The 22,444-nt window shown below is 40.5% G+C and overlaps 1 protein-coding gene across 3 annotated transcripts in view; it reads left to right on the top strand.

Moving 5' to 3' along the window:
- The window catches only part of DPYD (dihydropyrimidine dehydrogenase), a 1,476,885-nt gene that overhangs the window by 1,419,030 nt on the left and 35,411 nt on the right, over nucleotides 1–22,444 (top strand). For all 3 annotated transcript variants that reach the window (XM_030205306.1, XM_030205305.1, XM_030205304.1), the window contains one exon: nucleotides 13,028–13,171. In XM_030205306.1, the coding sequence (XP_030061166.1) occupies nucleotides 13,028–13,171 (144 nt within the window). The remainder of the gene's footprint in view (nucleotides 1–13,027; nucleotides 13,172–22,444) is intronic.

Here is a 22,444-nt window from a genome sequence, read left to right as displayed (position 1 = left end):
AATAATATGTATTTAATAAAGCATTATGGACTCATTTCTATAAATGGTGCTCAAATATGGGCGCTGATAAAAAAAAAATTAGCGTTGAGCGCTATTCTATAAACAACGCTCAGAGTTGGGCACCATTTATAGAATAGCATTTGCTGCTAGGATCAAAACCAAATTTTACACACAAGGATTTACAAAACTGAAACCTGGGGCCCTGTTTACTAAGCCACACGTTTTCAGCATGTGCTAAGTAATAGCATGCGGTAACCATGTAGATACCCATAATATTCCTTAAGGCGTCTACATGGTTAGCGCACAATCATTTTTAGCATGTGCTAAAAATGCTTACGCACTTTAGTAAACAGGGTACCTGGTGTAAATTCTCATGTCTAAATTAAGTGTGGATCTCCCTTATTCTGTAACATTGCATGCAAATTCCAGGATCGCCCCTGATCTGCCCATGCCCCTCCTATGGCCACGCCTCCTTTTCTAATCCACACATAATTTTCAACATGTGGATCCCAGTCAGGGGCGTAGCTAGGGGTGGGCCTGGGTGGCCCAGGCCCACCCAGTTTCTCCTGATCCTCCAATCGATTCTGTCTTAGGCTGCAGTGGGAGTGCACAGCCTTTAAGGAAATTGCCACGGCTCCAGCCTCATTGGCTCTGCTCACAGCCACACGTGCAGTCGGCACACAGCAAAAAAAACAGGAGCTCTCCTCTCCAGTTCAACTACCTGCGACCGATAATCAGCCAAATCTTGTTTGCAGGTCAGGAAGTCAGCCCCTCTAGCGCCGCACCACTACTGCAACGACTGCCGCTGAAGCTGTTGACTGCTCTGCTGCTCTCGCCCCAACACTGATCGTCTGTCAGGATGCCTGCCTTGCCTTACCCCGTTCCCCGCGGCATGCAGGCCGGCGCCACAAGGAAATTTCTGCCGCCAGTGTTGCAGCTCGGCTGGAGGACACCCGGCTGTGCTGCAGCACTGGCAGCAGAATTTTCTTGTGGCGCCGGCCTATGGGGCGCAGGAGGGGGGGGGTAAGGGAAGACATGCATCCTGACTGACCGTCAGCATTGGGGTGAGAGCAGCAGAGCGCTCAACATCTTCAGTGGCAGCAGTGATGGTGTGGCGCTAGAGGGGCTGGAGAAGATGTTATTGGGCCTTTGCTGAGCTCACTCAGCCTTTAGTTGAGCCCTCAAGGCCTCAGCACTCCTCTGTGGCCCCAAACAGGCACAGGACCCAGCCACTACACAGAGCACATAACAGTCTGCAGTGCTGTCTGAGATACTTGCCACCACATGCACACAACCTTTGAAAACTCAGGCCCAGCTGCCCAGGTAAACTATATATTTTTTAAATGTACAGTGTAATGCTAATGGTGGACATCTTGGTGGGTGTGGGTTATTCACTGCCTAGAGAGAAAAAAAGGTATATTTTTAATAATTAAATATACTATTCCCCCCCCCCCCTAGACAGTGACGAGCCCACCCAGAAACCCACCACCAATAAATTTTAATGTTGTGTTTTTGGGTGGGGGGTGGGCTCAATGCCCAAGTTTTTAAAAAAAAAGTTGTATTTTTTATGTTGGTGGGTTTTGGGGTGGGGATAGTCTCTGCAGTGCCCAGGTTAATAATAATATTTAAAAGCATTATATTTAATGTGGGCAGGTTTCTGGGTGGGGGTGAGGGGATGCCATACTAGGGAGTTATGGGTAAGGGGGTAGGACAGGGCTAATGCTAGGCTGCGTGCAGGGAGGGGTGAGGCAGATGCCTAACCATCAGATGGATGGTGGGGAAGGGAAGGACTGATGCTGGGCTATGGGAATGGATAATGGGAGTAGAGTAGAGAAGGGAAGGGCTGGGTGGTGGGATAGGGAAGGGAAAGGCCGATGCCAGGCTACAAGGATGGATAGGGGGGGAAGGAAGGGAAGGACTGATGCCAGGCTACAAGACAATTTCTGATTTTTGGTCCTTAATTCTGTAATTGATGAGGGTTGGTCTGTGTTCTGCCTCGCATCACCTTATGCCTGGAACAGACTCCCCGAGCCCATACGCCATGCGCCCTCCCTGCCCATCTTTAAGTCCTTACTCAAAACCCATCTCTTCTCCCTTGCTTTTGGCGCCTAACCACCTTCCCCATTCATGATACACTGACTACACTGACTACATAGTTTGTTACCTTTAGATTGTAAGCTCTCTTGAGCAGGGACTGTCCTTCCCCATGTTTTAACTTGTACAGCGCTGCGTAACCCTAGTAGCGCTATAGAAATGCTAAGTAGTAGTAGTAGCATGTGAACCAGCAGGTGAGAGATTTTGCTGGCATGTAGTTTGTGTGGGGGATCTAGGAGTCTGACTTGTCTGGCGTTTCCACTGAGATGCGTATTGCTGTGTGTATTCACTGCTGCCTTTTTAAAGGTACTGTTATTGGCATTTGTATTCAGAATTGGTTAAGGTTTGCAACATAGACTCTAAGAAGCTTCTTTGTAGGACTTTCTGTTACTTCACAAAGTACCTGGAGGTGAAGGGATTTTGTGTTGCTATTATTGAGGTGCTACCCGAATTTAAATACATTTTTCCTATGGAAAGCTATAAGAGGAAACATTCTAGCTATGTTCTATATGCGACAAATTCCATAGTAGGTAGAAAAGGAAGACGTCTTCAAAGGTATATTTACCAAATTTAAAATGTTTGATTAATACAGCTTAATAAGGCATATATATTTATTATAATGTAAAGTTGAAGCATATGTACCAAACCGTGGTCATTTTATTTTGTCAGCATCAGAAGGGAGATAGAGTAGAGCTAGAGGAAGTGAAAAAGACTTCAAAGTTTACTTAATCAGGCATTTGTTATAAAGCAAAGTTTGAAGGATATATGCTATTGCTGTAATTATATTGCAGGATCCTGCCATGTGTATTGAGATGTTTGCCATTATTGCAGACTTATGTCTGGTCAAGTTTAAGGTATGGGATAATGTAACTGTATTACAAATATCTGTTTTTCTATTAAGTATATATGTGGAGTCCTTTTACTAATGTGCGCTGAAAAATGGCTTGCGGTAGTGTAGGCGCGGGGTTTGGGTGCACGTCAATCCATTTTTCAGCGCACCTGTAAAAAAGGCCTTTTTTAAATTTTTGCCGAAAATGGACATGTGGCAAAATCAAAATTGCCGCGCTTCCATTTTGGGTCTGCAACCTTAATGCCAGTCATTGACCTAGCGGTAAAGTCTCACGCGGTAACCGGGCGGTAAAGACCTACGTGTGCCAAATGCCACTTGGCGCGCGTCCGATATGTGCATCCAAAAATAAAAATTATTTTTCGGCCACGCGTATCGGACGCACGCCAAAAATGAAATTACCGGAAGAGCCATGTGTTAGCAGTTTGGTAACTCCATTTTGGCACGCATTGGGCACATGTAGACACTTACGCGGCTTAGTAAAAGGGCCCCTAAGGTCTTACTTTTGCCATGCAACAGTAGCCAAATTAGTATTAAAGTAAATGCAAAATCATTGTTAACTATTGGGAGTGTTACCAGCATTTTTTGGAGGGCTGCCATTCTATTAATGCAGAGTAAAGTCCGCTATCACACATTAACTGGACGGCAGCCTGTGATGCAGCAACACCTCTTAAGGTGGCATTAAATGCTCTGTATTATCTTCCACGTTAACAGTTAATGCACAGTAACGACTTCCATGTTCATGATGAAATGCAGTCCCTCACTCATTCCCTGCACATTCTGCACCCCAACATGACATTTTCTCTAACAGTTTAATGCAGCACTTGATGAATGCTAACATTTAACACATTGCTGAATGTTATATATCTAATTCTATACCCTTGTTTGCATGTGTATTTTGGCCAAACATTTGTGCTTTCAAAACTGGCATGATTGAACATAGACACTGTGGGGCTCATTTTCAAAAGAAAAAACGCCCAAAAAGTGGCATAAATCTGCATGTGGATGTTTTTCTCACAAAAACATCCAAATTGGTATTTTCAAAACCAGTTTTTAGACGTTTTACTATGAAGTCCATCCGAAGTGCATTCATATCACAAGAGGCGTGTCAGGGGCATGTTAAGAGGGGGACCTTGGTGCTCCTAACACTTGGACATTTTTCTACCATAATGGAACAAAACAAAAACATCCAGGGCTATAAGTTGGACATTTTGGTCTAGACCTCTTTTATTAACGAATAAGCCACAAAAAAGCATCCTAAATCACCAGATGACCACTGGTGGGAATATGAATGTGGGCTCCCATTAAGAAATGCGATTTTACTGTTAACCATAGTTATCAGTAACCAGGTCTCATTGCATAAAATGGGACCTGTGCTAAAATAACACGGTAGCCATGTTGATAAATATGGGGTCCTTTTACTAAGCCGTGGTAGTATTTTTAGCTCATGGTAGAAATCAGCTAGCAGTAAATGCCCCTTATATTCCTATGGGTATCTCAGCATTTACCATCAGCTGATTTCTACCATGAGCTAAAAATACTACTGCGGCTTAATAAAAGGACCCCTAAGTCTTTAATTCCTTCCTTCACCCCTGTCCCTGACCCAATCATGCCTTCCAGAAGACCCATTTTTCAAACAGCTAAATATAGCTTCCTTTGAAAAAGAGGTGACTATCTTTAGCAGCTCAGCAGGGGTAGATATTCACCCCAATGGATCAAGCTATATGCTGCTGACATTTTGGAATGGCCTATGAATAAAGATATAGATGAAAATTGAGTGGACTGCCTTCATACATTTCTTCATCATAAGTACATAAGTATTGCCATACTGGGAAAGACCAAAGGTCCATCGAGCCCAGCATCCTGTTTCCAACAGTGGCCAATCCAGGTCATAAATACCTGGCAAGATCCCAAAAATGTACAAAATATTTTATACTGCTTATCCCAGAAATAGTGGATTTTCCCCAAGTCCATTTAATAGCGGTCTATGGACTTTTCCTTTAGGAAGCCGTCCAAACCTTTTTTAAACTCCGCTAAGCTAACTGCCTTTACCACATTCTCTGGCAACGAATTCCAGAGTTTAATTACACATTTAGTGAAGAAACATTTTCTCTGATTCATTTTAAATTTACTACATTGTAGCTTCATCGCATGCCCCCTAGTCCTAGTATTTTTGGAAAGCGTGATCAGACGCTTCATATCTACCCATTCAACTCCACTCATTATTTTATAGACCTCTATCATATCTCCCCTCAGCTGCCTTGTCTCCAAGCTGAAGTGCCCTAGCCGCTTTAGCCTTTCCTGATAGGGAAGTCGTCCCATCCCCTTTATCATTTTCGTCGCCCTTCTCTGCATCATGAGACCAACTTCCAGTGGTGTAGCGAAGGCGGCTGACACCCGGGGCGGGTCGCCACTGCACACCCTCCCCCCAGGTGCAGCACGGCGCACCCCCCCTCGGCGCGCGCGTCCCCCCTCGGAGCGCATTCTTACCACTGGCGCTCCGCCCCGTGTGCACATCATTGCTGGGAGCTGCGTCGGCTCCACTGGTTCCCTGCTCTGTCTCTGCCCCAGAACAGGAAGTAACCTGTTCCGGGGCAGAGAGAGCAGGGAAGCAGTGGAGCCGACACCCGCCCAGCGGCATGCACCCGGGGCGGACCACCCCACCGCCCCCCCTTCCTACGCCACTTCCAACTTCCTACCCATTTCTGTGTTATAGGAGGAGGAGCAAATCAAAGGGTTTTTATTACAGCTGGTAGGGTTAATATTAGGTGTTGACAACACAATACCTAACCAAAATGGCACAGAATGTATTTTCCAATAATGACTTGTTCAAACCTACCTGTATTCCTCTACCTCTATCTAATACCAATTGTTTTCTTTAACCTGGTATAGTTATGCTATAACAGGTCTCTGTAAGCCACATTGAGCCTGCAAATAGGTGGGAAAGTGTGGGATACACGTGCAATAAATAAAATAAATAAATAAAAATTGTTAAGTAGGAGCTCCTGCCCTTATGAGAGTGGTATGCCAAGGAGATGGAATCTCTTCCACTATATAATCAGTTGCAAGCAGGGGAAACAGTAGAAGGGGTGCACCATTACTGAACAACTGGCTGGTGGTCGACATGACATCATGAGTCGTAAATGGGGAACAGAGCTGCTGAGATTGTCATAGCTGCCTGTGCAAATTATTCTTGTAAGAATTTATAGTACAGATATTGTACTATATTACAGTATGTACATTATTATGATCCCAATTGCCTATCACTTATGTTAATTTAATGCCTTAGGTTTAAACTCATAGATCACCTGTAGAGATAAAAATAAACAAGATATTTAATGTTTTCTTAATTAAAGAAAGGTTATGAATAGAACGTGGCTAGGGAAATGGAATAGAAAATTTAACACATATATAATAGCTTCCTTCAGGCATTTGTAGAGCTGAGTTATGCTGCCGTCTGATGACATTCTTGAACTTAGTTCTACAAAGAAAGGAAAATAAAACTAATAAGACTGTTAAGGGAGCTAAAATATAAGAGCCTTTTTGTGAAAGTAATCACTTAGCCTGTCCTCATTGTCAGCTAGAAACTTCTTTATATAGAGCTTTAATGGTTTAATTTTTTAGAGAAGGAAACATTAAAAGGACAATTCTATAATAGTGCACCAATATTTAGGTGCCCATTCTTTCCTTTACAGAACACTAGTGTAACACTATGTGCCTATAATTTAGTCTTGAGCAGTTATGCCAGCAATAGAGCCTTACACACCTACATTTCTGAAAAGTGCACGTAAATGATACTTTTCTATAATTTACGTGGATTACTCTGTGTCCCACCAAGACCTCACCCACGTGTATACCCACCTTCAGACTATATGCCACTGCATTTAGGTGCACATATATGCCAGTATTCTAGTCATTTATGCATGTATTGGCACCTAAATGTTGGTGCTACTTTATAGAATTATCCCCCAAAGGTCTCAAGAAGTCAGGGGGATAAATTTTGAAAGCTCTATGTAAATAATTACGTGTCCCATTATTAAAAAGAAACAGGGATATATTTTCAAAGCACTTAGGGCCCTGTTTACTAAGGTATGCTAACGTTTTTAGTGCACACCAAAGATCAGTGTGCACTGCTAGAGACGCCCATATATTCCTATGGGTGTCTCTGGTGTTAGCGTGTGGTAAAAACATTAGCACGCCTACAGTGTGACTTAGTAAACAGGGCCCTTAGACTTACAAAGTTACATGGTGTTCTCAGAGTCTGACATATCAATAGAATTAGAGGCCATAGGGGCTAGGCCAGTGGTTCCCAAACCTGGTTCTGGAGGCACACTAGCCAGTCAGGTTTTCAGGATACCCACAATGAATATTCATGAGATAGGTTTGCATGCAGTGGAGGCAGTGCATGCAGATCTCTCTCATGAATATTCATTGTGGCTATCCTTCAAACCTGACTGGCTAGTGTGCCTTCAGGACCAAGTTTGGGAACCACTGGGCTAGGCCTAATAAAAAAATGAGAACGAGTATACACCTCACCTTTTGGAATCTTGATGCTGCCTGGCCATTGAAGCTGTCGGTCATCTTTTAAGACTTGACTGTACTCCCTGGAATGTTTTTGCTGGTGTTACACTGATTGGTTAAAGGTAGCTTAGAATAGAATACAGTCAACCAATTAGATGTCAAATAAGGAGATATAACAAATCAAGGCAGGCTGTTTCATTTTGGTGCTTCACAGGTTTACTACCTGTAGGCCGCTTAAAGAAGAACTATCCCAACAAGACTGAATTTAAATAAATCTTAGGATAAAGACTTTGTCAAAGTCCAGAAAACTGAACCAAATTTTAAAAAATCCTTTGTAAAATGATTTAGAAAAAATAATTTCAAGTTAGATGTGAAAGGAATATCCCTATAAGAAAAGAACAAAATCCATTATATAAAGAACCCTTAAAGAAGATTTGTCATGTATTACCTAATATTTGAGTAACATAAATGTCTATTAAATTATGAGTCAATTTGTCTCATCCTCTTTCTGAATGACATCCTTTGTTCTCCTAACCGGGTTCTAAAAGATAGGTATAGTACTTTTTCAGGAAAGTGGAAAGGGGTTGCACACTATGATATTCAACTGATAAATAAAAGTGTGTCTGATACTTTCATGTAGCTAAATTGCATGCAATGAAATATGTAAAATATCTAATTCATGAAATCAAGGCAAGGTGACAGGCCTGGACACAAATTGTGAAGCACAAAGACTTTATTCAGATGTTGGTGATCCTGGTATATAAGTCAAAGAAGTATATGCATAGTTTATTAATGTCTCAGTAAGAGTTAATCATTAGATTTTAAATCAATGACAAATTATTATTTTTAGTTTAAGAACTTAATATTTTTATATCTTTTTTCAACTATATGGATTACAATAACATACTTTATGCTGCTCCAGAAATCTCTTGCAATAGTTTTTGAAGGGCTTGATATTCACTCTATCTTATGGCTATTTTTAAAGAAGCAGGTTTTAAAAATGTTATTTTAATTGTGTGTATGGAAATGTATTTTATATTATATATTTCTATATAGATATCATAAAATGGGCATTTGCACCACCTCCATTTGACTAACAATCACCAAATATTGAATAAAGACTACAAACTCTTGCATGTGGTAAATAACCAGCCACAGCTTTAATTAACTTACCATGAAATAATCAACACAACCAATTACATTCCTACCATTCCCCACAACTTAAGGAATTTAAATAGTCATTTTACCAGCAAGAACATATTAAGGCAAGTCAACCAGTTAGACCATACTGTCTGCCATACTGAGCAGAATCAACCAAAATGGCAGTTACTGATAGCAGGGTTCAAAGTACCGCAGAACCCTGCCATAGCCTCCCAAGGTCTCAAGACGATACCATATATGAACCCATCAATTCCTCTTTCCATGCTTCCAGCTGATTAGCCTGTAACTTCCATTTAAACAACTCAAATGGGCTTACCAGAAAATCAGCCCAGCCCGCCAAAAATCAGCCCATATCCACCCAGAACATGCCTCTTACTGGCCTGCTGCTACTAACAGCGGACCAATCAGAGCCACCTACCTACTATCTCCTCAATCTTCAGCCACTTAACCTGTCCAGCACTCCCCCCCCACCCCCCACCGCTCCCATCAGATTAATGCCTTGGAAAGGGGGTGGAAGTTCAGCAGAGTCATGTTATGGCACCCACACATTCACTGCATGGGCTCAATCAATATAAATTTTCACTTAGAGGTGCATTACCTGCTGCTGATTGTAACACTTTGCCAAATAAGTACCACTTTATCATCATAGCTTAAAGCTAAGCATTGGGATGATATGTGCTAAGTGCAAATTCTATTGGGACAGTTATATGTGCAAATGCCATTATAGAATATTAGCACAAGTCTGCATTTATGTGCGTAATTTTAAGTGCAAGCGCTTATACCAGCTCAATGGCTAGCGTAAATGCTCACTCCTACATGTAGGCAGTTAGATATGTAAATGCTAGTATTCTATAGCCTGTGTGTGTGCATAACTGTCTGATGCCCCCGACCCATTCATGCCCCTCCCAGGTTCACATCCTCCTTGAACTTGTACACTGTGGAACTTGAGCATGCAACCGACGAAGGGCAATTATATTCATAACTGCTAGTTTATGCTAGTTAATGCAATTAAGGCCTATTAAAGCCTATTATTTCTTGTTAACACCAAATTTGCAGGCCAATCACAAATTTGGGCATGCAACTTTCTAGAATTAGTTTTAAGCTTATAGAGGTGGCATCTTTCTTTTTTTTTCAAATTTAAATGATAAACATTGCACTTCATTTATGGAAATTGAAATGATAATCATTACAAATAATTTGTTTTAAAATTTTTGTTGAATATCTATCTATATAACTACAAACTGCTCAAAATACCGCTGCACTCTTTCTTATGTAGATCACCTCACTTTGCCAAAGCAACACCTCTTCTATATGACCTACATTGGTTACCAATAAAAGATAGAATATCTTTCCGGGTCTGCATTTTCATTCACCAAATTCTATATGGTCCAGCCCCATCATATATGAACAATCTCATTGAATTACCCTCACATAATGCCATATCATCATGCAGAGAATATCTCATCCTACCTTTCCCTGTTTGTAAGAATGTGATCTATAAAACAATTCACACTGCCAATATCTTATACCAAGGCACCAAAATTTATAACTCTTTACCTAAGACAATTAAGTGCACAGATGATTACCAGTCTTTCAGAAACCTACTGAAAACTCATTTTTTTCAATTCAGCCTTTCAGAAAACAAAGAATTCTATTTGAACAGAATCCACTCCTACAATTAATTCCACTTTTTCTTTCCTCCTTAATCCTATCTAGCCCTGATTAATTGTGTCCATACCCATTCATCTTCAATTATTTGTTTAATAAACTAAATTATAAAGTATAATCTCCTTTCCAGGTAATCTCCTTCTATATCCACCTACCCTTAAGAAAAGTTGCATCTCAAGTTAATCACCGTATATGTTACATCAGCTTTGATGAAATCATTGTTATAGCATTATTGTACTTTTGCAATCTGTTTATGTATTCTTAACATGTATCATTCAATTAGTTGTTTGTCATGTAAGCCGCATTGAACCTGAGTCACTCTCAAGCTAATGTGGGATAAAAATGTCATAAATAAATAAATAAAATTTATGTTTAAGAGTATTCTTTCTGTCCTGCTTTGTCTTTGAATACGTTTTTTTTTCATATATGTCTATGATGTATTTCTTACATATGTTCTGTTTTTATGTGTATCATAGATCCCTGACATAGGTTCTATAGCTGAAACATGGGTCCTGTCAGGTCCATCTGAATAAAATCTTTGCGGTTCACCAACTTGTATACAGGCCTGTCATCTTGTCTTGGTTTCCTGTTTGTTTCTGGGTGGACAATTACCCTCTCTTTTGCTTAAATCTAATTCATAAAAACATTTTCAGCCCCCTTTTGACAGGTCATAGAAGTAGGAATTGAGACATGCAGATCAATGCATCTAAAGTTTCATCAGTATTTTAGAACTTATAGTCTGTTCTAAAATACTGGAAAATGGACATTTATGGCCTGGTGCATGCAGCATAAACATCCATTTTAGAAAAACATATAGAATCTTGATGGTTTCAAAGCCAGCACATAACTGGTTACATTGAAAGACAAGCTTTTACTACACTGATTTACCACAGGATTCAGCAACCTGCGGGATAATAGTCACCTCACAAGCAGCATTATTCTAGCAGTTCCAGATCATCGGGCTTCAAAGCCGTAGCCCTATGCTCCTGGGCTGGAGATTGAGGGCTGTCAAAGCCTTTCCCTTACCTCCCTGATCCAATCACTGTACCTTAATCCAAGTCCCCCACCCCCCTAAATGGTCCCCAGCCTTGGATTCCCTGGTGGCCCAGTGGTGATCAGGAAGGAATGATCACTGTCAGGCGCCATTTCTAAAATGCTCCCCCCCCCCCTAGCAGTAGGCTTGCAGTACTATAGTACTGGAATTAGAGAGAGGTTAGCATTGACATGCATACTTCATGAAATAAGCACAAATACATCTAAAATAGGAAATATGTGCATACAACAGAGCAGGTGCAGATCTGTGCATTCACAAGGTAATTTTTAAAGGGATATGAAAATTGGTAAAACCCATGCACATATTTGCCACACAAGTTAGGTGGCCTCTTATATAATTACCTTCCCTGTTTCCAAAAGTCAGTGGTAGAGTAATCAATAATTATAATTATAGCAGTTTGGACTACACAAATGCAATCGGGGTTTTTTTAACCCCAAATCTCTGCACCACAGGGAACAATGACTTGTATTCTATCCCCTGCAGAGTATATAAGCCTCCAACACTGAGACATCATTTTATGAGAGCCCTGAACTAATAGTGCTTTCCGTCTGAGCTCTAGCAAGTTTCTGTCTTATCGAAATAACATGCATAATTTAAACTTTTGGGAACAAAGTATTAGAATGGTGTTTTAGGCAGTGTTATAAAACAAATAGAAGATGTATTACATAGAGCAGTGCACCCATTACCACAGCATTCAGTGGTGAGATTGGATTCTTCCTGATATTCACTTAACAAGGACTTTATGATAATTTGGGAGAGGAAGATACCATTTCCTGTTGCTGTTAAAGAACAACACCCCTTTCCAGTTCATACTATGCTCAATTACCTTCACATTGATCCATGAATAAATTATAATCAAAATAGACTTCTCTACCTCAAAGCTGTACTGGCTTAAGGTTTCATAGTTGATTCATTACGCTGTCAGTCTTCTATCGGCAATGTAATACCTTTTCTATCTGAAGAGACAGAGAGAGAGTTTTAGTGGAAGATACTCTTATCTTTAAAAGGATAGTATTTAACTTCACTGTAAGAACAAATTCATCCATGATGAATCCCTGGAGAAACTATTCAAATAAAAATCGCAATCTTGCTAAAGATTTGTCTAGTTTATGCAGTAGAAGGCAGGTTTTGATCGTCCTGAACAGGATTTTTTTTTCTTCCTTTGTTTGAGGAATACAGTAGGATGCTTCACATCCTCTGCTAGGGGTTAATGGTGACTACCAGTCTTGCATTTCATTCACCATAAAAAAAAATAATGAACAAAGACTTCACTACTATGCATCTGCCACTATAATAGGAAATCAATTAACCTTATATTCAGAAAGGGATTTACACTGAATGCCTTTTTAATGGCCACTGATCCTACAGATATGCAATGATCCAACTGCTAATCCTGCTTTTTTTCCCCTTAAATAGGGGTATGAAAAGTCATCTGATCTGTGAGCAGCATGTTAAATAATTTAAAATCAAAGCTCATGTTTGAAAAAGAAGAAGCTTAGAAAATTCCTAACAGCAAGAATAGATCTGACAACAAAATGTAAATATGTATTTCAAATACATGCTGCATTTGTAGTTTTTGTATTTAAAAAGAAAAAAAGAACAATTGATTCTCATTACCTTTGAAGTGTACAGTTGACCCAATGGAACCTATGTAACTAATTGTTTTTTGACTCTCTTTACAGAAACTTCCTAGTTTTGGACCTTATTTGGAACAACGCAAGAGAATCATAGCTGAAAACAAGAAAAAAATGGTGGAACAAAATGAGCCTTCTTCAATAGCTAAAAAACAGTATTTTTCTTCAAAAAAGCCTATTCCAATGGTCAAGGTAAAAAAATGCCCTCTGGATTTTTATGCTATATATTTAGGACTTGGAATTCTGTTTTGAAATCTATATAGAGAAGGAGAGAATATGTATAAAAATAAAATATGGTGGGGTTAATTTTATGACAGGATGCTTAGATTTGGAGGTGAATAAATCACCTATTTTGGTGCTATTTTCTAAAGAAACATGGAGGGGCATTTTCTATATGACGTCTAAGTCCGACTTTGGACATTTTGCAAAAAAAACATCCAAAATCTGAATAGCAAAGAAGGTCATTTTCAAAATAGAAAAATGTCTATCTTTTCTTTTCAAAAATAGAAAGTTTTGTGATTTGGATGTTTTACGTTTTGGTCCATTTTTGAAAAAAAACAAAAAACGTCCAAGTGCAAAACGCACAAAATCAAGCCATTGGGATATAGGAGGAACCAGCATTTTTAGTATACTGGTCCCCCTAACATCCCAGGAAAGCAATAGGGCACCCTAGGGGGCATTGCAGTGGACTTCATTTAAATCTCCCAGGTACATATCTCACCATTGCTCCCTTAGCTTGTCTGCTGAGTCCCCAAAACCCACTATCCCCAACTGTACACCACTACCATAGCCCTTACGGGTGAAGGGGGCACATATATGTGGGTACAGTGGGTTTCAGGAGAGTTTTGGAGGGCGCACAGTTTCCTCCACAAGTGTGACAGGTAGGGGGAGGTATAAGCCTGGGTCCACCTGTCTGCAGTGCACTGCACCCACCACTAGACTACTCCAGGGACCTGCATGCTGTTCTAATGGACCTGCGTATAACATATGAGCCTGGCAAATAATGTTTTAAATCACATTTTTGGGGGGTGGGAGGAGGTTAGTGACCATTGTGGGAATAAGAGGAGGTCATCCCTGATTCCCTTCAGTGGTCATCTGGTTATTTGGGGCACCTTGTTGTGCCTTATTTGTTATAAAAACAGGTCTATCTCAAAACGTTTTAGTTTTAGTCCTGAATGTTTTTGTTTTCTTCCATTATGACTGAAAAATGTCTAAGTCTCAGGAATGTCCAAGTCCCGCCCTGAACACGCCCCTGATACACCCCCTTGAGATTTGGATGAACTTCTGACGGACTTCAAAGAAAAACGTCTAAAAATTGGTTTCGAAAATACTGATTTGGATGTTTTTGCATGAAAATTGTCCAAATGCTGCTTTATGCCACTTTTTAGACTTTTTTCTGTTTTGAAAATGACCCCAATAGCCACCTATGGAGCAACGCAAATTTTTGAAGCTTGCCGAGGCCCCCCTTTTGCCGTAGTGGGTAAAAGGTCTTTCTTTTTTTTTTAGGAAATGGGCATTTCGGGGGGGGGGGGGGAGCCCTTACTGCCACCCATTGAGGTGGCAGTAAGGGCTCCCACACTAACCTGGCAGTAACCGGGTAGCATGCGGCACTGCCCAGTTACCACTGGGTACACACCGGCGCTACAAAAATAACTATATTTTATAGCTCCGGATATGATGGTGTGCTGGGGGTGGGAACTACTGCCAGGCTGCTGCTGTAGCCCGGCGGTACTTCCTTTTTAGCAAATGGTTAGTCTGCGTTGGGCTTATCGCCACTTTGTAAAAGGGGCCCTATGTGACTTTATAGCATGCTCATACAAATTCAGTCTGCAAGTGCTCTATACAGGCCAGATTTTCAGAAGATCTCTAATGAATATTCATATGAGTGGTCTGCCTACAATGAAATTATTAGACAGGCAATCTCTCACACATATATTTATTAGGGATTTCTTAAAAATCTGACCTGTACGCAGACCTTGAGGACTGAGTTTGGACAGACCTGCTTTATAACATTCTAGTATGAATTACAGAGTAGTAACACCTACATTAATGATGTGGATATTATGCCTGTTTGAAATCAGATGCAAATGTTAGTACTACTACTACTTATCATTTCTAAAGCGCTACTAGACGTACGCAGCGCTGTACACTTGAACATGAAGAGACAGTCCCTGCTCGACAGAGCTTACAATCTAATTAGGACAGACAAATAGGACCAACAAGAGATAAGGGAATATTAAAGTGAGGACGATACCCATGTAAATGATGACACCACCCATGCTTCTCCCTAACTCCACCCCATGCATACGTTCTGCAAAAGCACACACCAAGTTGCACCATGCATATTTTTAGTCATGACCTAATTTTGTAAGAACCCATTTAAGCTCTTAAAACTGTGTTTTATGTGCAAATATGGTTTTGTAAAATTAGCCCCCACAAACCCAATTTTATATCAGTTATCTAGTCGGAAAAGAGTCATCCAATTCAGGACACTCAAAGATTGTAGCGTATTTTACAAAAGGCTTGCTAAAGGTGGAGCCTTTTGTAAAATACATATAGAGCAGCAGTTTTCAAATTGCATGCAGACGTGAAAACTATAAGGACAATTTTAGATGGGTATACAGGAGCTCTTTTACAAAGCCGTGCTAAAAAGTTGCCTGTGCTATCCCCAGCATGGGTCTTTCATGCCACTTTTAGCACAGTGGTAAAATGGTCTAATTTTTCATTATTCCTATTAATTGCCACATATTAATTTTCCCATTAGCACATGACCATTAGTGCGTGAGCCTTTACCACCACCTATTTTGTAGATGGTAAGGGCTCACATGCTAATCACGCACTAATTGGTTAGCATATGGTGATGTAGCTGCGCTAACTGATTAACGCAATGTGGGGTCCTTTTACAAAGGTGCACTGAAAAATGGCTTGTGATAGTGTAGGCGTGGGTTTTGGATGCACGCCGATCTAAGTTTTAGATTGCCTGTCAAAAAGGCCTCTTTTTTTTGCCAAAAATGAACATGCAGCAAAATCAAAATTGCCATGCATCCATTTTGGGTCTGAGACCTTACCGCCAGCCATTGACCTAGCGGTAAAGAATCTGGGCGTTAATGACTTACAAGTGTCAAATGCTACTTGGTGCATATCAGTTACGCCCGCCAGAAAATAAAAAATATCTTTCAGATGCGCAAAGAGGATGCAAGCTGAAATTACTGCAAGGGCCACGTGGTAACTGGGCAGTAATTCCAATTTGGTGCACGTTGGCGCCTACACAGCTTAGTAAAAGGGCCACTGTATGCCTACTCTCCACCATGGACATACCCCAACGCTAAAAAATAAATTATATTTTTTATTGTGTGCGTTATGCATGCTGATATCAAAGATACCACTGGATGCCTGAGCACGCCCCACGGTCGTTCTTTTTACCCTGCACCTTCTAATGAAATTGTCCTTCTGCTTTGCAAGTAGAAGTATGCACATAATCCACGTTTTTGCACAGTTATCCTTACCCCTTTAGAGCTGTTCCTGGGGGAGGGGGAGGAAGTGTTCATTTACATCATGCATTTTGATGTTTAAAAGTATGCAACTAAATTCTGTTGAAAAAGCTACCTGAACATTTTATCAACTGTAAATTTGCTTGGAGAGTTTTGTTACAGTAAATATCATACTTAAGTTCATTTTGAAAATTGGTATAACTGGACTGGTATTACAGTAAATTGCCTTTTGCATCTTTTACATGGATGATCTTAAGCAGTGTGTTCCCCAGGACCTTTTGAATGAGTACACCACGCAGCAGGATTTTACTGATCACACAGCTAACTTAGTGGAAAATTTTATAATAGTGCATAATACTCTCATATCCTCACCCGGCTACACCTTCATGCCACTTGGCTGACAATTTTGTTTTGAAGAGAACACTGTTAAGATATCTACTTTGTACAAATTTTCAAAAATAACCTATGCACATTATTTCTCTTTGAAAGTTAACATAAAGAATGTGTGCTAAAAGCAGCTATGTGTTTAGCATCTGGTTTTTTTGTGTAGGCATCTAAAAAGCGTGCATGTTCCTTTCTGCAAATATCATGCACGCTATTTTCCTCTCAGTCTAAGTGAAGAGAACTCTTATGGTTCTATCCAGCAAAGGACCAGTGGTCCTAGTAATTGTAATATGTGACCTTTTTATGCCACCCTATATTTTCCAGAATTGTCAGCGCTCTCCTTACCAGTGAGGTAATGATAGGAGGAAACCCTGAATTTGGGAAAAAAAGCTGAATGGTATAAATGCTGAACTCAAAAGCAGTTTCCTGTTTTTGGCTAGCAAAACCACTGCACCATAGTGCTTTAAGTCTTTGGCTGGTTAAAAGCCACATCATCATACATTGCTTTGATTTCAGGCTAGCTAAGCTAGGACCACAATAGTAAAACACAAGAAGAAAACGGGAGTTCAAGGAGGCCTTTGAAAGAAAGATCAACCAAGGATAACCTCTGATGCTGAAAAAGGAAGAGTAGGATTCAGACAGCTATGTGAGGTGTTTGATCCAGGAGAACCATGGTTCAAGCAGTCCCAAGCAAGGAAGAAGTATAGAGACGAGCTGAAGTAAATTGTATTCCCCATTTACTGAAGCAAATCCCTGTAGTTGAAGAAGAAAGAGCTTTCTCACCCTAAAAGAGGAGAAAAAGATGAACTTGAACTTTTGCTAGATTGTTTTTGTTTAGTTTTGTTTTTACTCTGAATCTTTATTAATTCCCTTTTGTCTTGACAGTATATTTTAATGGTTTAGGACAAAACCTAGTCTGAGGTAAAAGCTTTTGGACATGACTGTATAAACAATCCCAGTGGCCAAGGTCTCCCAGCTCAGCTGGTCCTGTCCTACAACTCTGTAATTCGCAGGTGGTAAACCAAAATAGGTGCTATCTCCCATGAATTATGAAACCTGAGTCTCACCACAGAGTAATCCACACCCCTTGAGGTGCCACAGACCATCGTAGGAGAGAAATGGTATCGCTACAAGTAACCTATATTGTTAGGTTTTTTTTAATTAATTTTATTTTTGGTGGACTACTATGATATTTTCTGTATAGGTTGCAGGTTTATTTCTTATCTCCGCTGACCTCAGAAGAAAGTCTTTATATAAACTGAAGACATTCCAATCCAAATACCCAAAGCTTGCAGCAAAAGGTATTGGCAGTGTTTTTCATATATATAAAAAAATAATGGAATATTATTTAATAAACAGTTCAGATTAATTCTATATTTATTTATTATCACATTTATATCCCACATTTTCCCAACTGCGAAAGGCTCAATGTGGTTTACATCACACCGCAAAGGCAAACACCAATTCAGTAAATTAAGCTAATACAAAATAAAACCTATATAAGAAATAATGGAGAGGATGGGGAAGGAACGAAAGGAACAGGGAAACCAGGGGAGAGGAGGGAAGGGTGGATGTGTCCAGAATTGACATAAAATTGATGTATATCAAGCAGTGGAGACCCAGGCTGAGTCATTGGGGTAGGCCTTTCCAAATAAAATGGTCATAAGAGATTTCCTGAAATTTAGATGGTTTGGGATGGTTTTTATAGTTTTTGGCAAAGCATTCCATAGTTGTGAGCAGATAAAGGAGAAGGATGAAGCATATGTGGATTTATACTTAAGACCGTTGCAGCTTGGGTAATGAAGGTTTAGGTATGAACGGTATAGTCTTAATGCATTCCTGAGTGGTAGGATGATTAGTTTAGTCATGTAGCCCTGGACTTCACCATAGAGAATTTTGTGAACTAGGGAGCAGATTTTAAAGGTGATTCGATCCTTGACAGGAAGCCAGTGCAATTTCTCTCAGAGGGGTTTGGCACTTTCAAATTTGGATTTTCCATAAATTAATCTGGCCGCTGTGTTTTGGGCGGTCTGCAGTTTCTTAATAAGTTGCTCTTTACATCCTGCGTAAACTCCATTGCAGTAATCCAAGTGACATAATACGATTGACTGTATTAAGTTACAAAATACCTCTCTCGGGAAAAAAGTTTTTATCCATTTTAATATCTGAGGAGAATCTAATAAATTCCTTCTTATGGGTTATTAGACTAACTCGAAAAGTGCATCACATAATACAAATTATTAACCATTTCTTGATATGCAGGATTGTTTTTCTGATGTTTCCAGTTTGGATTGATCTATACAGCTGGGTGGAGAGAGTGCTCTGAGCATGTTCCTGTAGTGCTGTCCTTTCCTAAAGCCTTTGAATACCTTTGTGAGGCCAAGGCTTTAAAACTTTGGCTATAAACCGATCTCCCATGGGTGCTCTCAGGGTTTTTAAGCCTTGAACACTTCTATGTATTTTAGCAACATTGGTCGGTTCTTCCAGCAAATCCATCAGTTGTTGATTTGCCTCCGGATGGGAGTGATTTCAAAGGAAACCCTCTACCCTATCCTTCCTGACAGGAAAATTAGCCCTATACTATGCAGTATAAAAGTCATTAAACTGCTTCACAACCCCTTCTTGCTACCTGAGTAGCTTCATATCTGTGGCATGCAAAATTGTGATCGTTTGTACCTTATGCCTAATCTTTAGAGATACATCCAACTTTATTACCACCTGAATACTATTTAGCATTAATGAGGGACAAGGATTCTTATGCTCTCCTGCTTATTAATTTGTTATATTGGATTTTGACTGAATCAGCCTCTGTAAGGTGATTATCTAGTTAATATATGTTTCTACTTCAAATTCGAAACCACTCTAGCCAAATCTAACATCTTCTTTGCAGGTTCCTGTTTTTTTTTTTTAAACCTCGTGTAGGACCTTCTTACCACAAACTCAAGATCCTCCACAAAGATTTAATGAAATCTTTATATCAAGCCTTCCTCCCTGGTTCCTAATTGTAAGGACATTGTGATACACGTATGGCCCCAAATTAAAATAAGTTCCAGTTCAACATTAATTACGGAAGAAAATAATTATTTGGACATATGGCTCCTTTTATAAAGTGCTTCTACCAAGTAGCGTGCACTGAATGCAAAGAAGTCCATGGGGATTAAATGGCTTCTTTGCATTCAGTGCATGCTAATCGGTAACGCTGCTTCGTAAAAAGGAGCCCATAAGAAAATAGTCAATATAGAATAGATTCTATATATATCACGCCTAAAAAAATTCATTGCCTAAGCAAAATACGCCTAGGCATATTCTATAAAATACACTTAAATTTATAAAATGCAGCCTACATTTCTACAGTTTATAGAATACACTGAGCACCTATCCATGTGACTAAATTTGGACATTGGCACTTACGCCAAATAAAACTTGGTGTAAATGCCAACACCTTAGTTATGCGCAGACTGGGTGTATTCTATAACAAGAGCTGCTTCTACTATTTGCGACAGCTACGCTGCCTCTCTCCTTACATAGAGAGAATAAATCTTATCCCAGTTGTGCATGCCATGATAACATCAAGACTGGATTACTGCAATGCACTATATATTGGTCTGACTACAAAAAGCATGCACCAGCTTCAGTTGATTCAGAATGCAGCAGCAAGATTCATAAAAGGTTGCAAGCGACATGACCACATCACACCATTTTTGCAAAAACTTCATTGGCTACCAGTACAATACAGGGCTAAATTTAAAACTCTATATCTGATCTTCAAGGCCCTGAAAGGGAATGGCCCTGAGTACCTGAAGAATAGGATGATTTCCACACACCACCAAGGACAGTAAAGTCCTCCCAAGGACTATCACTAACCAACTGACCAGATGACCACCGGAGGGAATTGGGGATGACCTCCCCTTACTCCCCCAGTGGTCACCAACCCCCTCCCACCCAAAAAAAAAATTCAAAACATTTTTGTGCCAGCCTCTAAGCCAGTCTCAAATGTCATACCCAGCTCCATCACAGCACTATGCAGGTCCCAGGAGCAGATTTTTAGTGGGCACTGCAGTGGACTTCAGGCAGGCAGACTCAGGCCCATCCCCCCCACCTGTTACACTTGTGGTGATAAATGTGAGCCCTCCAAAACCCACCCAAAACCCACTGTACCCACATGTAGGTGCCCCCCTTCACCCATAAGGGCTATGGTAGTGTTGTACAGTTGTGGGGAGTGGGTTTGGGGGGTTTTGGGGGGCTCAGCACACAAGGTAAGGGAGCTATGCACCTGGGAGCAATTTGTGAAGTCCACTGCAATGCCCCCTAGGGTGCCCAGTTGGTGTCCTGGCATGTGAGGGGGACCACTGCACTATAAATGCTGGCTCCTCCCATGACCAAATGGCTTGGATTTGGCCGGATTTGAGATGGCCGCCATTAGTTTCCATTATCAGCGGGAAACCAATGGCGGTGATCTTTAACGCTGGCCCAAATGTTGAGATTTGTCTGGCCCCGACCGTATTATCGAAACGAAAGTTGGCCGGCTATCTTGTTTCAATAATACAGTCAGGTATGCTGTTTTGCGGGGCCGGCCTAAGAGGTGGCCGCCCATATAGATGGCCAGCTCCGTTTGATTACGCCCCTCCACGCAACTTAAAATTTACATGCATCATGTTATAGAATATGCTACATAGTTCTGCGTGTAAATTCTAATTAATTCCATTTAGTGTCAATTGCTTGTTAAGTGGCAATTATTGCCACTGATTGACTTGTTAACTAATTAAGGGGCACTTTTAGTAAGCCGTGTAAGCGTCTATGCATGCCCAACGTGCGCCTAAATGGAGTTACCGCCTGACTACCGCATGGATCTTGTGGTAATTTCATTTTTGGCGCGTCTGATATGCGCATCTGAAAATATTTTTTTTATTTTCAGGTGCACATAATGAATGCAAGCCAAGTGGCATTTGATGCGCTTAGGTTATTACCGCCCGGATTCTTTACCGCTAGGTCAATGGCTGGTGGTAAGGTCTCAGACCTAAAATGGACATGCAGCAATTTTGATTTTGTCACACGTCCATTTTCAGCGAAAAAAAGGCCTTTTTTACAGATGCGCTGAAAAATGGATCAGCGCACGCCCAAATCCTATGCCTACGCTACCACGAGCCATTTTTCAGCATGTCATAGTAAAAGGACCCCTATGTTGTACGTAAAAGTCTAGAATAGGACTGGATTTGCACGTGCAACATATGTTGTTCTGTATAGAATCTGGGCATATGTGTATATGTGTTATGGGGTGGAGAAAAAAAAGGTAAATTCCCTGGTATTAGGGTGTACCAGCTTGCAAGGTTCCAGTACTTCCAAGTTAGTAATTAAATTATTTAGTGGGCTTAAAGCTTTGGCAGGCCGCATGCGAATCTCAAACTGCAGTCATAGCCAGATTAGCACCAGTCCCAATTTAACATCCACACATATATCTCATTTCACCCAAGAAAAGAAAACAATCCCAAAACAGCCGAAGTCTAACCAGACGTATGTAGCAGGCAAATCAGAGGGAAAAACAACACAAGATGTCATAAGGTAGAGAAACTGTATCAGGCCACAGACGGAA

This window comes from Microcaecilia unicolor, chromosome 6 (assembly GCF_901765095.1).
Source record: "Microcaecilia unicolor chromosome 6, aMicUni1.1, whole genome shotgun sequence".
Classification (NCBI taxonomy): Eukaryota; Metazoa; Chordata; class Amphibia; order Gymnophiona; family Siphonopidae; genus Microcaecilia; species Microcaecilia unicolor.
Note: the sequence above shows the minus strand (reverse complement) of the source record. Positions and strands in the feature narration are given on the sequence as shown.